General features: G+C 58.2%; 1 protein-coding gene across 1 annotated transcript; it reads left to right on the forward strand.

Annotated features, from left to right (window-relative positions):
- Positions 1–75: 75 nt before the first annotated feature.
- RASAL3 (RAS protein activator like 3) lies at positions 76–11096 on the forward strand (the record flags this gene model as incomplete). Its single annotated transcript, XM_081091325.1, has 17 exons — positions 76–397; positions 2460–2617; positions 2746–2824; positions 2934–2995; positions 3367–3404; positions 4044–4170; positions 4258–4356; positions 4738–5280; positions 5701–5845; positions 6084–6228; positions 7027–7263; positions 7356–7557; positions 7663–7781; positions 8616–9009; positions 9282–9439; positions 9988–10051; positions 10156–11096. The coding sequence occupies 17 exons, from the start codon at positions 76–78 to the stop codon at positions 10297–10299; spliced, it is 3036 nt and encodes a 1011-aa protein (XP_080947451.1). The 3' UTR covers positions 10300–11096.
- Positions 11097–12477: the final 1381 nt, after the last annotated feature.

The following is a 12477-nucleotide window of genomic DNA, read 5'->3' on the forward strand; positions in this document are numbered from 1 at the left end:
GCCGAGATGAAGGCAGCATGTGGGTAGACACGAGACAGAACTGTCACCCTCTTGTTCCCCAGGAGAATCCCCACCATGGACCCACTAGCAAGAAGCCAGTCCTCCAAAACCCAGCATGCAGCCCAAACTCCGCTAACCTCCTATCGCTGGCACACAGGAGGCGGTGGAGAGAAGGGAGCTGGAGGGTTCCACTGGGGCCGCCTTGCCAGCTGGGGGAGGGCACTGAGCCACCAGGAGCCCATGGTCAGCAGCCAACCTGCCCGTCGCTCGCTGTTCCGTCGTGTCAGCTCTGCGCCCCCCAAGGAGTCTCGCAGGAACCACCTCAGATTATCCAAGACCCTCTGGAGGAGGCATAAGAGCCCATCACTGGAGGCAGAGCCGGAGCCAGAAGCCTCAGGTACATGGCTCCCTCATTCAGAGCTGGGGCTGGGCTGGGAGACCGGATGCTTGGGTTTTGTCTGCCTCCAGAGCATCAGCCATACAGACACAGGAAGTTGTGGGGAGTGCAGAAGCCCAACAGGAAGTGGCTGGGGCCCAGCTGCCCTCTTCCCTCTTTCCCCCTTACCCAGGGCCTGGGGGTGTGGGGTGTGGCCAAGGAGCTGTGGGCAAGGGGGTCCAGCTTGGGGAAGACACAGGGAATGAATAGACTGATGATAGCACTATCCAGATGCCAAATGGCCCTTTGGCCCCTACTGGCCTCTTGTTACATCCACTGGCCCACTCTCATCCTCTCCTGCCTGGAGGTGAATCTCAGCCTCCCCCTGCTCTCCTGCCCTCCAGCCATGTTTTAGTTTCTTCACCTCCTTGGGCCTCAGCTTCCCCGTCAATGAAGTGGGAATCATGATCCCTACCTTGAAGGGTATATGATTTCCTTCCTTCATTTATTCATTCATTGAAACAGAGGCCTGTTGAGCATTGACTATGTGCCAGGCCCTGATTTAGGCACTGAGAAAAACAGCGGTGACTAAAAGAGATGTCACTGGCTGCCCCATGAGACTCAGTGTCGTGGGCACGAAAGACAGTAGCGAGTATAAACAAGAAAATGACAGATAGGGCTCAGTGTCGCACAGAGGGATCTAGAAGGGTATCATGAGGATTGGAGGTCTAGAGCATGAAGCACCAGCCCAGTGTCCAGCATATTTTAAGTGGTCCATTAACATGGGAGTTATTTCTCCCCCTAGTGGTAAAACACTAGGACAGATGGGTCATCTGGGAGGGTTGGTTCAGCTTTCCTATTCCTGGAAGCTCAGTTAATGCTCACCATTCATAGTCTCATTTGGCAAAAGCATCCCTTCAACCCCCTTCCAGGGTATTAGGTATTGCCCACTCCATCGTATCCAGAGAGAGCTCTCTAACAAGCAGGCCTCATCTTTGAGCATGTGAGGATGCCCATGGCTCCTCACTCCCCCCAGGATAAAACCTCTAACTGGCACCCAAGGTCCTGAACCAATCTCTTCCTGGACCTTCTCTTCTAGCCTCTGAGCCCTCCGTTTTTATTTTTTATTTTTTTGCCCTTCCCTTTGTGTCCCTGGGCCTTGCCATCTCTCAGCCTTTGATCAAGCTGTTCCTGCCACCATCCCCTTCATCTCTGTCAAAATCCAACCTGCTGTTCAAGTCCTAGCACAAACTTACTCTCTCTGGAGGCCTTCCCTGGCCTGTTGCACAACCACCACCCCCTACCCTGGCCTTTTTCTATTCCTTTCTCAAACTTTGAATGTAGTCCACCTTAGACTAGTTATTGATGTAAGGAACCAAGGCTGCTGTCCTGTTGTTTAACTTCTTGGACCTTTGTTATTCTTGCTGATACAACCCCTGTCTTGGTTAAGAGAAGGATGCTTGCCCTGACCGGTTTGGCTCAGTGACTAGAGCATCGGCCTGCGGACTGAAGGGTCCCGAGTTCGATTCCAGTCAAGGGCATGTACCTTGGTTGCGGGCACATCCCCGGTGGGGGGTGTGCAGGAGGCAGCTGGTCGATGTTTCTCTCTCATTGATGTTTCTAACTCTCTATCCCTCTCCCTTCCTCTCTGTAAAAAGTCAATAAAATATATTAAAAAGAGAGAGAGAGAGAGAGAGAGAGAGAGAGAGAGAGAGAGAAGGATGCTTATGTCTGAGGTCCAGCTCAGTCACTCACAAGCTGTGTGAACCTGGGCAAGTCATTTCATCTCTCTAGGCTTTAGTTTCCTTCTTGGTAAAATGGGGCTTATAATAGCCCTTTTAATGGCTTTGGGGGACTAAATGAGAGGAGGCGTGTGGAGCAGTGAGCACGGTACAGGTCACATAGTAGGTGGGCTGCTGAGTCTGCCCAACGCCAGTGGAGACAAGGTCCAGAGAGTTTTGCTCAACAACTACCTGACTTGGCTGCCTTGGGGGAGTAAGGGGAAGAGGAGGCAATTAGGAGGGAGCCCTGTTGAGCTCTGGTGAGTGAAAAGGGGGGTCTGAGGTTCAGGAAGAAGTCCCAGTACCCCAGCACCTCTTCCTCCACCCAGAGCCCGTGCCCGAGCCGGAGCCCCCAACCCCACAGATCCCTGAGGCGCCCCCACCCGATGTGCCTGTCTGGAACATCGAAGCCTTCACTCTGCTCGATGGGAGGCTGGTGCTGCTTGGGGGTGAGGAAGAGGTGAGAGAGGGCCTGTGGGTAAGAGGAAGGAAGGAGGGGAAGGAATGGGATAATGGGAAGCGTCTGCCTCTCCCTCCACCTGCCTGCCTGCCTTCCCTTTCTGACTACCCACTCCCACGGAGGAACAGGGTCCTCGCCAGTCCAGGATGGGGAGCGCCAGCTCTGAGAGCAGCATCCAGGTGGCCATGGGGACCCTCAGGGAGGCAGGTAAGTAAGTGTGAGACGTGAGGAGGGCTGGGCCATTTGGGAGCGTGTCAGGGTGGGTCAGAATCCAAGATGACCCCATCTCCCAACCTTCCATCCCCGAACACCATAGACCGAGTCTCTGGAAGGACTGAGCCGGAGGCTGCTGGCTCCAACCAGGTCCACAACGTCCGGGTGAGGCATCCACTGGGGGATGGGGAGGTGGGGAGAGCAAATACTTCCAGACCCTCAGAGGTGAAAGGGGACTCTTACTGGGTGATTTGGGGCGGATCACTGAACCTCTCTGGGCCTCAGGGTCTCTGTCAAATAGAGCTAATGGGAAGACCTCCCTCTCTGGGCTGTTTGTGAGACATCGATAGAGGATGCAGGAAAGCAAACAATTGGTGCTTTTAACATGGGAGCTAGTGGTGGCCTTTATTATTCTTGCTAATACAGCCTGAGTTTGTGGTCCTCCAAGAATAGCAGATCCTCCAGGACACCCTGAGGGAGAAGGAGCTGAAGTGGGAGCACAGGGTTCTGCTCAGCTGACACCCCTCTCCCCGTAGGGGTTGCTCAAACGGCTGAAAGAAAAGAAGAAGGCCAGGTCAGAGCTGGGAGCCAGTGCCTCTCGGGATGGGTAAGAGTCTCTGAGGGGCTGGGGGGCTGGGATTCAGCATTGCCCCCCCCCTCCTGCCTTTCACTCTGACTTTCACCACATGCCCTCTATGTCCTGCCCTGTGCTGGGCCATACTAGGGCCACGGAAAGATCGCAGCATGGAGCCAACCCCCCATGGAAGAGTGGGAGCAGGGTCTGGCACAGTAACCCTAAAACAGGAACTAAATCAAAATCCTGGTCTGAGAGTGTCAGGGGAGGAAACTGAGCTGAGGTCTGAATAATGGGTGGGAATTAACTAGGCCAAGAAGGGCGGGGACAGCATTCCAGACAGAGGGAACAGCATGTGAAAAGGCCAAGAGGTCGGATGAAGACACAAAGATAAGTCCAGTGTGACCTGATTCCAGACAACGAAGGATTAAGTGAAGGGAAACGAAGGCTGTGGTGACAAGGGCTACACTATACAAGGTCATTCAGGCCACCATGAGAAGCTGGGTTGATCCTAAAAGTGATGGACTCAAGTCCAATTTAGGTTCAAGTCCATCCTGGCCTCCCTCCACCCTTCAGGCTGTAGGGGGTGATGAGGGGAGAAGATAGACATGACACTCCTTCCCCCACCACCCTCTCCAGACCCCCCAGTGATCTGGGCTCTCGGGAATCGCTGGCCACACTCTCTGAACTGGACCTGGGTGCCCAGCAGAATGTGCGGGTTTGGCCATTGCACCCCAGCCTCCTGGATGAGCCCCACTGCTTCCAGGTAAATGTGGGCAACTCTTCACCTCATCCCAATCCTTGGGCTTCACGCTTGGTCTCCACCGCGACCTGGAATCCGCTTCCTCAACAGGTAACCTGGGTAGGCGGGAGCCGCTGCTTCTCTTGTCGCTCGGCTGCTGAGAGAGACCGCTGGATCGAGGACCTTCGTCGCCACTTCCAGCCCAGCCAGGTCAGCACTGCGGAAGGTCCAGGCCCCACCCCTTCCACGCTTTTGCCCGCCCGCACCTGTGCAACCGCTCTCAGCCCCTCCTCATCTCGTACCAGCCCCTTGCACACGGGCCGGGGCCCTTCTTTTCAATTTGCTCCCAAAGTCCCGCCGTCGAGGTAGCCGCCAAATCTTCCCACCGCAGCTGCTCTTCCGCGCGCAACATCCCCGGTTCTCCCGCGGGATCTCAGAGCAGCTAAAGGGCTTCCGCATGGTCCCCTTGGGACCCCTGTGGCCCCACTCTCTTCCCCAGGGACCCAGGGATTTCCCTGGGGACATAGGCCCGAGTTTCACCTCTGGTGCCCACCATCGAACACCCACTCCTCCCACCACTCTGGTCCGCAGGACAACGTGGAGCGCGAAGAGACATGGCTGAGCGTGTGGGTGCACGAAGTGAAGGGACTGCCCCGGACGGCGGCGGCGGCGCCGGGAGTGCGCGTGGAGCTGTGGCTGGACGGCGCGCTGCTGGCGCGCACCGGGGAGCGGGCTGGTCCGGGCCCGCTCTTTTGGGCAGAGCGCTTCCACTTCGAGGCGCTGCCGCCGGCGCACCGTCTGTCGCTGCGGCTGCGCGGAGCGGGCCCGGGGAGCGCCCCGCTGGGCCGCGCGACGCTGGCGCTGGAGGAGCTGGGCGCCCCCCGCGCGCCGGCCGCGGGCCTGGAGCGCTGGTTCCCGCTGCTCGGGGCACCCGCCGGCGCGGCGCTGCGGGCGCGCATCCGGGCACGGCGCCTGCGCGTGCTGCCTTCTGAGCGCTACAAGGAGCTGGCGGAGTTTCTCACTTTCCACTACGCGCGCCTGTGCGGGGCCCTGGAGCCCGAGCTGTCCGCGCAGGCCAAGGAGGAGTTGGCGGCTGCCATGGTGCGCGTGCTGCAGGCCACTGGCCGGGCGCAGGTGCGTCGCAGCGACTGGGCGAACCTGGGTGACCAGACCAAGTGGCACCTGCGAGGGGCGGACACCTTGAGGGGCGGACACCTTGAGGGGCGGACACCTTGAGGGGCGGACACCTTGAGGGGCGGGGTCTGAGCTTCAGCTACGAAGGGTGGGGCACCTGGAGGGGCGGGGCTTAAACTTGAGCTGCGCAGGGCGGGGCCTGAGCTGAGCCTCGGCGCTGAAAGGCTTAAATTTCTGCTGCGGGTTGGAGGTTCCCACCCGTTAGGTGCCCCAGCAGTGAGGGCCAGGCCTGAGCTGTAGCTATGAGGGGCGCGACCTGTGCCCAGATGAGAGGGACTCACCAAGAGCAGGGACTCCCCTGGCTCAGTCTACACCAAAGCAACATGACACCCCCCTTAACCCCCCCCCCCCCATGCCCAGGCATTGGTGACAGACCTGGGAACTGCGGAGTTGGCACGTAGTGGAGGCCGCGAGGCGCTGCTGTTCCGGGAAAATACATTGGCCACTAAGGCCATCGATGAGTACATGAAGCTGGTGGCACAGGACTACCTCCAAGAGACGCTGGGTGAGCAACATCCCCGACCCTGGGGTTGTGGGTGGGCCTGTAGAAGCCTTCTGGGAGGACCTGGGTAACCTGGATTCTGGTAGTGGGTGATGCCTCGGAGGTGCCGGGATCCTAGAGGGAACCGGGGACTCCCCAAGAGGTTAGGTGCCTCCAAAGTAAATGGAGAAGAGTTGGAGGTTGGGTTGGTGGGTCCTGGTGGTTATGGCCCTGGCCCCCGTCTGGCTGTGCTGGACTGCAGGGCAGGTCCTGCGGCGAATCTGTGCCTCCACTGAGGACTGTGAGGTGGACCCCAGCAAGTGCCCAGCCTCAGAGCTGCCCCAGCACCAAGCCAGACTGCAAAGCAGCTGTGAGGAGGTCTTCGAGAACATCATCCACTCCTATGAGTAAGAACCAGGCTTCCAGCCCCTGAGCCTGCCCCTGCCTCCCAGCCACTGTGCTAGTTGCCAGCTAAATGTGATGCAATATTTGGGACATAGTTATATTTCAAAATTATTTATTATTTGAAATTCAAGTTTAACTGTTATCCCGTAGTTTTATTTGCTAACTCTGGTAACTCATCCCCAATACTTTGCCACCTAATGCCATGTAACCTGGGATACAATTCCTTGTCCTCTAACCACAGGGGACCCCATACCGTAATTCCATGCCATCTGACCCTCGTTAATATAGGACCTCAATCCTATGCCCTCTGATCTCAGGTGATGTCGTGCCCTCAATCCCATGACCCCTGGCCTTAAGTGACACTGTACCCCAAATCCTATGCAAATGATCGCAGGAAACCTGGGATTCCAATTTATTGATCTCTGACTCTAGGTTAAGCTGTATACCTAATCCCATGTCACGTGGGACATCAATACCATGATTTCTGAACCTAGGTGACCCCGTGAGCCCATTCTATTCATATCATGTACTCTGTCTGGCTAGATCTGGCTACAGGATAACAGTTATGTTATAGCTGTCCCCATGTGAACCTGTACCCCCAACTCCAAGATTTCTGACTCCAGCGGTCACCACCATAACACTACCATAAATCCTGACCCCCAAGCATCATTATCCCCGGTGTCTCTAAATCTTGGAACTCAGAACATAGGTGACTCCTAATCCCTGACCTTAGGAATTTGATCATCCATGAACTTTATGCCCATACACTCCCCCTTTGACCATTGCCTGTTCTGTCCCAGCTGGTTCCCAGCAGAGCTGGGCACCGTGTTCTCAGGCTGGCGAGAAGCATGCAAGGCACGAGGTTCCGAGGCACTGGGCCCCCGGCTGGTGTGTGCCTCTCTCTTCCTGCGGCTCCTGTGTCCCGCCATCTTGGCACCCAGCCTCTTTGGCCTGGCACCACAGCACCCGGCACCTGCCCCGGCCCGCACCCTCACGTTGATTGCCAAGGTCATCCAGAACCTTGCCAACCGAGCCCCGTAGGTGCTGGAAGGCTGGGGGTGGGGGGTATGGTTCGGCCATGGGGGTGGCAGATGCCTGACCTGACCTACCCAGTTGGACCCCGACCCAGGTTTGGTGAGAAGGAAGCCTACATGGGTTTTATGAGTAGCTTCCTGGAGAATCATGGGCCTGCCATGCAACGCTTCCTGGACCAAGTGGCCATGGTGGATGTGAATGCAGCACCCAGTGGTTACCAGGGCAGCAGAGACCTGGCCCTCCAGCTGGCGGTCCTGCATGCCCAGCTCTGTACCATCTTTGCTGAACTTGACCAGGTGTGTCCTGAGCCTAGAGACCAGAACATGGGGTAGGGAAGCAAGAGGGCCGGGAGCTTCTGGCCCAGAGAGCTTTTCAGCATCCTCCCTAACATGCCCCACCAGGCAACCCGTGACAGCCTGGAGCCCCTGCCCACCATCCTGCAAGCCATTGAGGAAGGCCGCCCTGTACCTGTGTCTGTGCCAATGCGTCTCCCACCGCCCCCAGCCCAGGTCTATTCCAGGTAACCTGCCTGCTTGCTGTCTGGTCCAGTTCTGATGGGTGGGAGCAGGGGCAGGGCCAAAGGCAAGCACAGGGTCAGATTGGAATCGGTGGGGAAGGCAGGGTTATGTGAAGGCAGGATTATGTCAGGGGTCAGAGATGGGGTCACATTGGGGTCAGTGTCCGAAAGTGTTGGATGGAGGTCAGAGGCTGAAGACGGCTTCTTCCAAGGGGTCAGGGAGAGGCCCACAGTGTAGTCAGAGGGCAGGCACAGGATCAGAATGAAGTCCAAGGTGGGACTTGGTCATGGCAGAGGTCAGGGAGAGGTCACATGTGGCATCCGAGAGAGAAAGTGACATCATGTTCAGCGATGGTCACATTTCAGTGAGAGGCTGGTGATGGGGTTAAATCAGGGGTCAGAATGTGGTCAGATATGAAGGTATATCATCAAAGGTCAGGTTCAGGTTCATATTGTAAGCAGAGGTCAGGGTCAGATGGGTCAAAGGTATGGGCAGAGTCATGTTTGGGGTCAGAGGTCAGGGACCATGGTCTTTCAGGAGGCAGACAGGGACAGTTTAAAGTCGGAGGTTGGGGGTGAGAGGGGATCAGTTAGGAAGGAAGAGGATACCCTGGTGAGCAGAGGTGGAGCCCAAGGTCAGATTGGAAATGATGCTACAGAGAAAGATCACACGGTGTCAGAGTCCAGGGCAGAGTCGGAGGTCAGAATATGACCTCATCAGTGACTGGGTCACATCGAAGTAAAAAGATCATGGGTCTGGTCATTTCCAGTCAAAACTAGGGGTGGGATCAGCTCAGGGGCCAGTCAAGGGTCTGAGCGCCTCCATTCCACCCCCAGCTTTTCCGCAGGGGAGAAGCCCGGCTTCCTGCCCCCTCGGGACCTCCCCAAGCACACCCCTCTCATCTCCAAGAGCCAGTCCCTGCGCAGCGTTCATGGCTCAGGAACTTGGGCCCGGCAGCGGCCAGATGAGGAGCGGCGGCCCCCACGGCTGCCCCGGCCGGTGCAGCGCACGCAGAGCGTACCGGCTGGCCGCCCGGCTCGCCGCTGCCCTTCTGCAGGACCTCGGCCGCGACCCAAAGGCTCCCTACGCACCGGCCCCAAGCCCCGCGGCCGGCCCTGGACCGGGGCCTCGGCCTCGCTGCCTCGGAAGCCGTCAGTACCCTGGCAGCGCCAGCTGGACCAGCCGCGAGACACAGACCAGGCGCTGAGCACGCACCGACCCGTGGGCAAGGTGAGGTCCAGCCTAGGTCCACGCCTGGACGGGAGAGACGAGACCGGAGGCCAGGCAGGTCTGGATTCAGTTATGAGCGCCCTACGTTGTGTTACCCCGGGCCTAGTCCAACCCTCTCTGCGCTTCGATTTCCTCCCCTGTACAAGCCAGCGATGTTCCCCAGGAGGCAGGGCAGCGAGGAGGCAGAGCACAAGGAACAGGAAGGTCGGGGTCTTCCGGGAGAAGAAGGGGTGGAACGGCGGGTCAGGATACAGCGGCTCCCTCCCCTACAGCTGGCAGAGCTGCAGTGCGAGGTGGCCACCCTGCGCGAGGAACAGAAGATGCTGTCCGGCCTCGTGGAGTCGCTGGGCACCCACATCCGGTCCCTGACCGAGCAGCAGCAGCAGCTTCGCGGCCAGCTGCAAGACCTGGACGCCAGGCTCGGGGGAAGGTGAGCCCTGCCTTTCCATCAGCTCCGCCCTACGTGGACCCGTTAGACGTAATCAGATCGCCCAGAACCCACTGTCATTCAGGTCCTGCCTCTCAATCAGTCCCACTCAAATTCGCCCGGCACGGTCACGCCCCCTAGGCCAGCCTCGTCCCAACACACCTAAGACCCACCTCTTGGGCAGCTCTGCCCGCCCCTAGGTGAGCCCGCCCCCCAAGTCGCTGGCTGGTCGTCTCATCAGGCCCCAACCCTCAATCAGTCCCTTTCAAGCAGGTTGGGCCAGGCTCTCTCAGTCTGGGCACGCCCCTATCCCGGTCACCACAGGACCCAGGACGGGCCTAGCCCCGCCTCCAAAGGTTTCGTTGGTCCTTTCGTCCTAGGCGTTCCAGGCTCTGATGGTCTCTTCAAGTTTACCTAGGCCCCGCCCTCTGGTGTGGGCAGACCCCTCCTCCAACTCTAAGCCCCGCCCAGGATCCCTAACTCTCCAATCAAGGGCTGGAGGGGAGTTTCCCAACTTCTGAGCTCCCCCCACTTACCCCCGAATTCCACAGGACCTCGCATTTGGATCCAGAGCGCGACCCCCCAAGCAGTGAGGCCCACAAGCTGAAAACTCTGGTGAGAACCCCTGTCTGAACCCTGGGGCAGGTCTGGGCGGCGAGGAAGCAAGGGTTGGGCTACAACTCTCCCCTGGCTCTGAGCCCACTGCCGCTGCCCTCCAGGAACGCCGCCTGGCTGAAATGGAGAGCTCTCTAGCCCAGCTGAGGGATGCCGTCCAGAGCCTGCAGCATCTTCCTAGGACGTCGGGGTCCAGGAGCCAGCCCCTGCCTCTCAAAGAATTCTGCGTTAACGGAGACACCACCTGAGCTGCCCACTCCACCCCACGTGGTCTGGAAGCAAAGAGATACCTGTTTTAGGGGCCCTGCCTCAGCCCTACATGACCTACAGTGTGGAGTGGAGCTGTAGATGGCAACCAGCCTGGCACTGTGAGGTTGCCCAGTAAAATCTTGATTTCCGTAAAATTGATGGTTTCTTTGTCCCTAAGTGTTGCCAATCAGAAAGCACCCTCCCCAATTCAGCTCTCCCCAATCCTCCCCTAATTGGAGGGCTCACAAAGGGGGAGACGTAAAGAGCTTCTCACCAGTTGTGTGACTTCAGACCTTCACTCTCTCAGAGCCTCATTGTCCTCATCTGTAAATCGTATCTAAAGGTCCTTACACAGTTTAAAAAAAACAAAACCTGTAGTTTAAAGTATTCAAAAAAAGGTATTTATCATTTGTTAGGCCCAACACCTACTTCTCAATGAAGCCCAGATCCCACCTCCACCAACCCCCAAGCCCGGCATGAGAGCATCTTCTAGGGCCCCTAATCCCATACTAGCTCCCTCATGGCAGGGAGAGCATGGGTCTGGGAAGCAGATGAAGGAAGGGGCAGGTAGATGTGGAGATAGTTGAGGTCTGTGGGTGTTGGTTGGATAACTGAGCGAACATTTGAATTATGGGTGAGGGGTAGGATGGATGAGAGGCAAATGAATAAATTAGCATTTGCTAGATGTTTGTGCACTAGTAGGTGAGTAGTTAAGTAGTTGGTTGGCTGGGATGGGTATGTCTGCCTAGAAAAGGCCAGTATCGTACTAGGAAATAAATATTTGAATTTGAGTATGTACCACATTGTATGAACATTTGTTCAAGTGTCCTGAGACTCTTGAGCTGGGCAGTGGGGAAACAGTAATGAATTAGACACAAGGACTCCTGTCCTCAGGGAATTTACACTCTAGTGGAGGAGACAGACAAGTAAACATGCAACTGATGGATGGATGGGTATTTGGGTAGCTGGGTAGAAGGTTCTGTGTAGGGAAGAGTGGGGTTGTGTGCGTAAGTAGGTATTTACTTGGGTGGTGGATGGATGGACAGGTAGATGAGACATGGATGGGTGAGTGAGTGGATGTTCAGATGGGTGGATGGGTGGGTGGATTTGGGAGAGTGGCTAGCTGGCTAATGGGATCACATTAGTTATATGATAGATGGATGAGTAGATGGGAGGTGGATGGGTGGTTTGGTTTGAGTGGGTATTTGGATGGATGGATGGATGGATGGATGGATGGATGTTGGAGAGATGGTTAGTTGACGGGGTGGGTAGATGCGTTTGGTCAGTTGGGTGTGTGGATGAATGGGTGGGGAAGTGAACGTGTTGTCAGACATGTGGATGGGTGGCTAGGAGAAGGCAACAGGCCTGTTTTTGCGTGTATGATAGGGTCGACCTGGAGGCTGCAATTCTGGGGGTTGAGTGGAGAAGGGGTCTTAGCAGTGGGAACCTAGGGCAGGTCCGGGGCTTGGCGGTTTTGAGGTCCAGGGTGGGTGATGAGGGAGCAGGGCGGGAGCTTGCCGTTGGAAGGCAGCTGACTGGGGACGGACGGCTAAGGATGGGCTGGGGGGAACCCTCAGTGATGCAGGAGTGACCCGCAGGGAACTCCTCTGCCCCCTGCCCACGCTCCGGGTGCTGTCAGCGAGCAGAGCCTTGGAAGAACCAGTGGGTGATGCAGAGCCCCGGGGGCAAGAGGGCAGTGTTGTCATGGTAACGGAGCCTCGCCCGGACCCCCGGGCTGCGGGACCTGCCTGGCCACTCCCAACATGGCGCGCGCTCGCTGACCGCTCCCCTTCCCGGGGGCGCCGCTGGGGGGCCGGGGGTGGGGTGGGGGGGAGGGGGCGCCCTGGACCTCCCCATCATGGCGGCGCGGCGGGGCTGTCGCGCTTAGGTCACGGCGGCGCGCCGGGGGGGCGGGGCGGCGGGGGGGAGCGATTTAAAGGGACAATGTCCCCTGAGCGGTGGAGGCAGCGGTGGCTGCGGAGGCCGCGGCACCGGCGCCGGTAACGGCAGCGACGGCCGCACCAAAGAGGGGAGCTCCGAGCCCGGCGCCTGGCCGGCGGCGCCGCCTCCCCGGTGAGGCCCGGTCTGGCCCGGGGCGCCCGCGGGCGGGGCGGAGCCGATGCGGGGAGTGGGAGGCCCGGCCCGGCCTGGCCGGGCGGGACCCCCTGAGGCGGGGG

This window comes from Myotis nattereri (assembly GCF_964212035.1).
Source record: "Myotis nattereri genome assembly, chromosome: 5".
In the NCBI taxonomy this organism is placed as follows: Eukaryota; Metazoa; Chordata; class Mammalia; order Chiroptera; family Vespertilionidae; genus Myotis; species Myotis nattereri.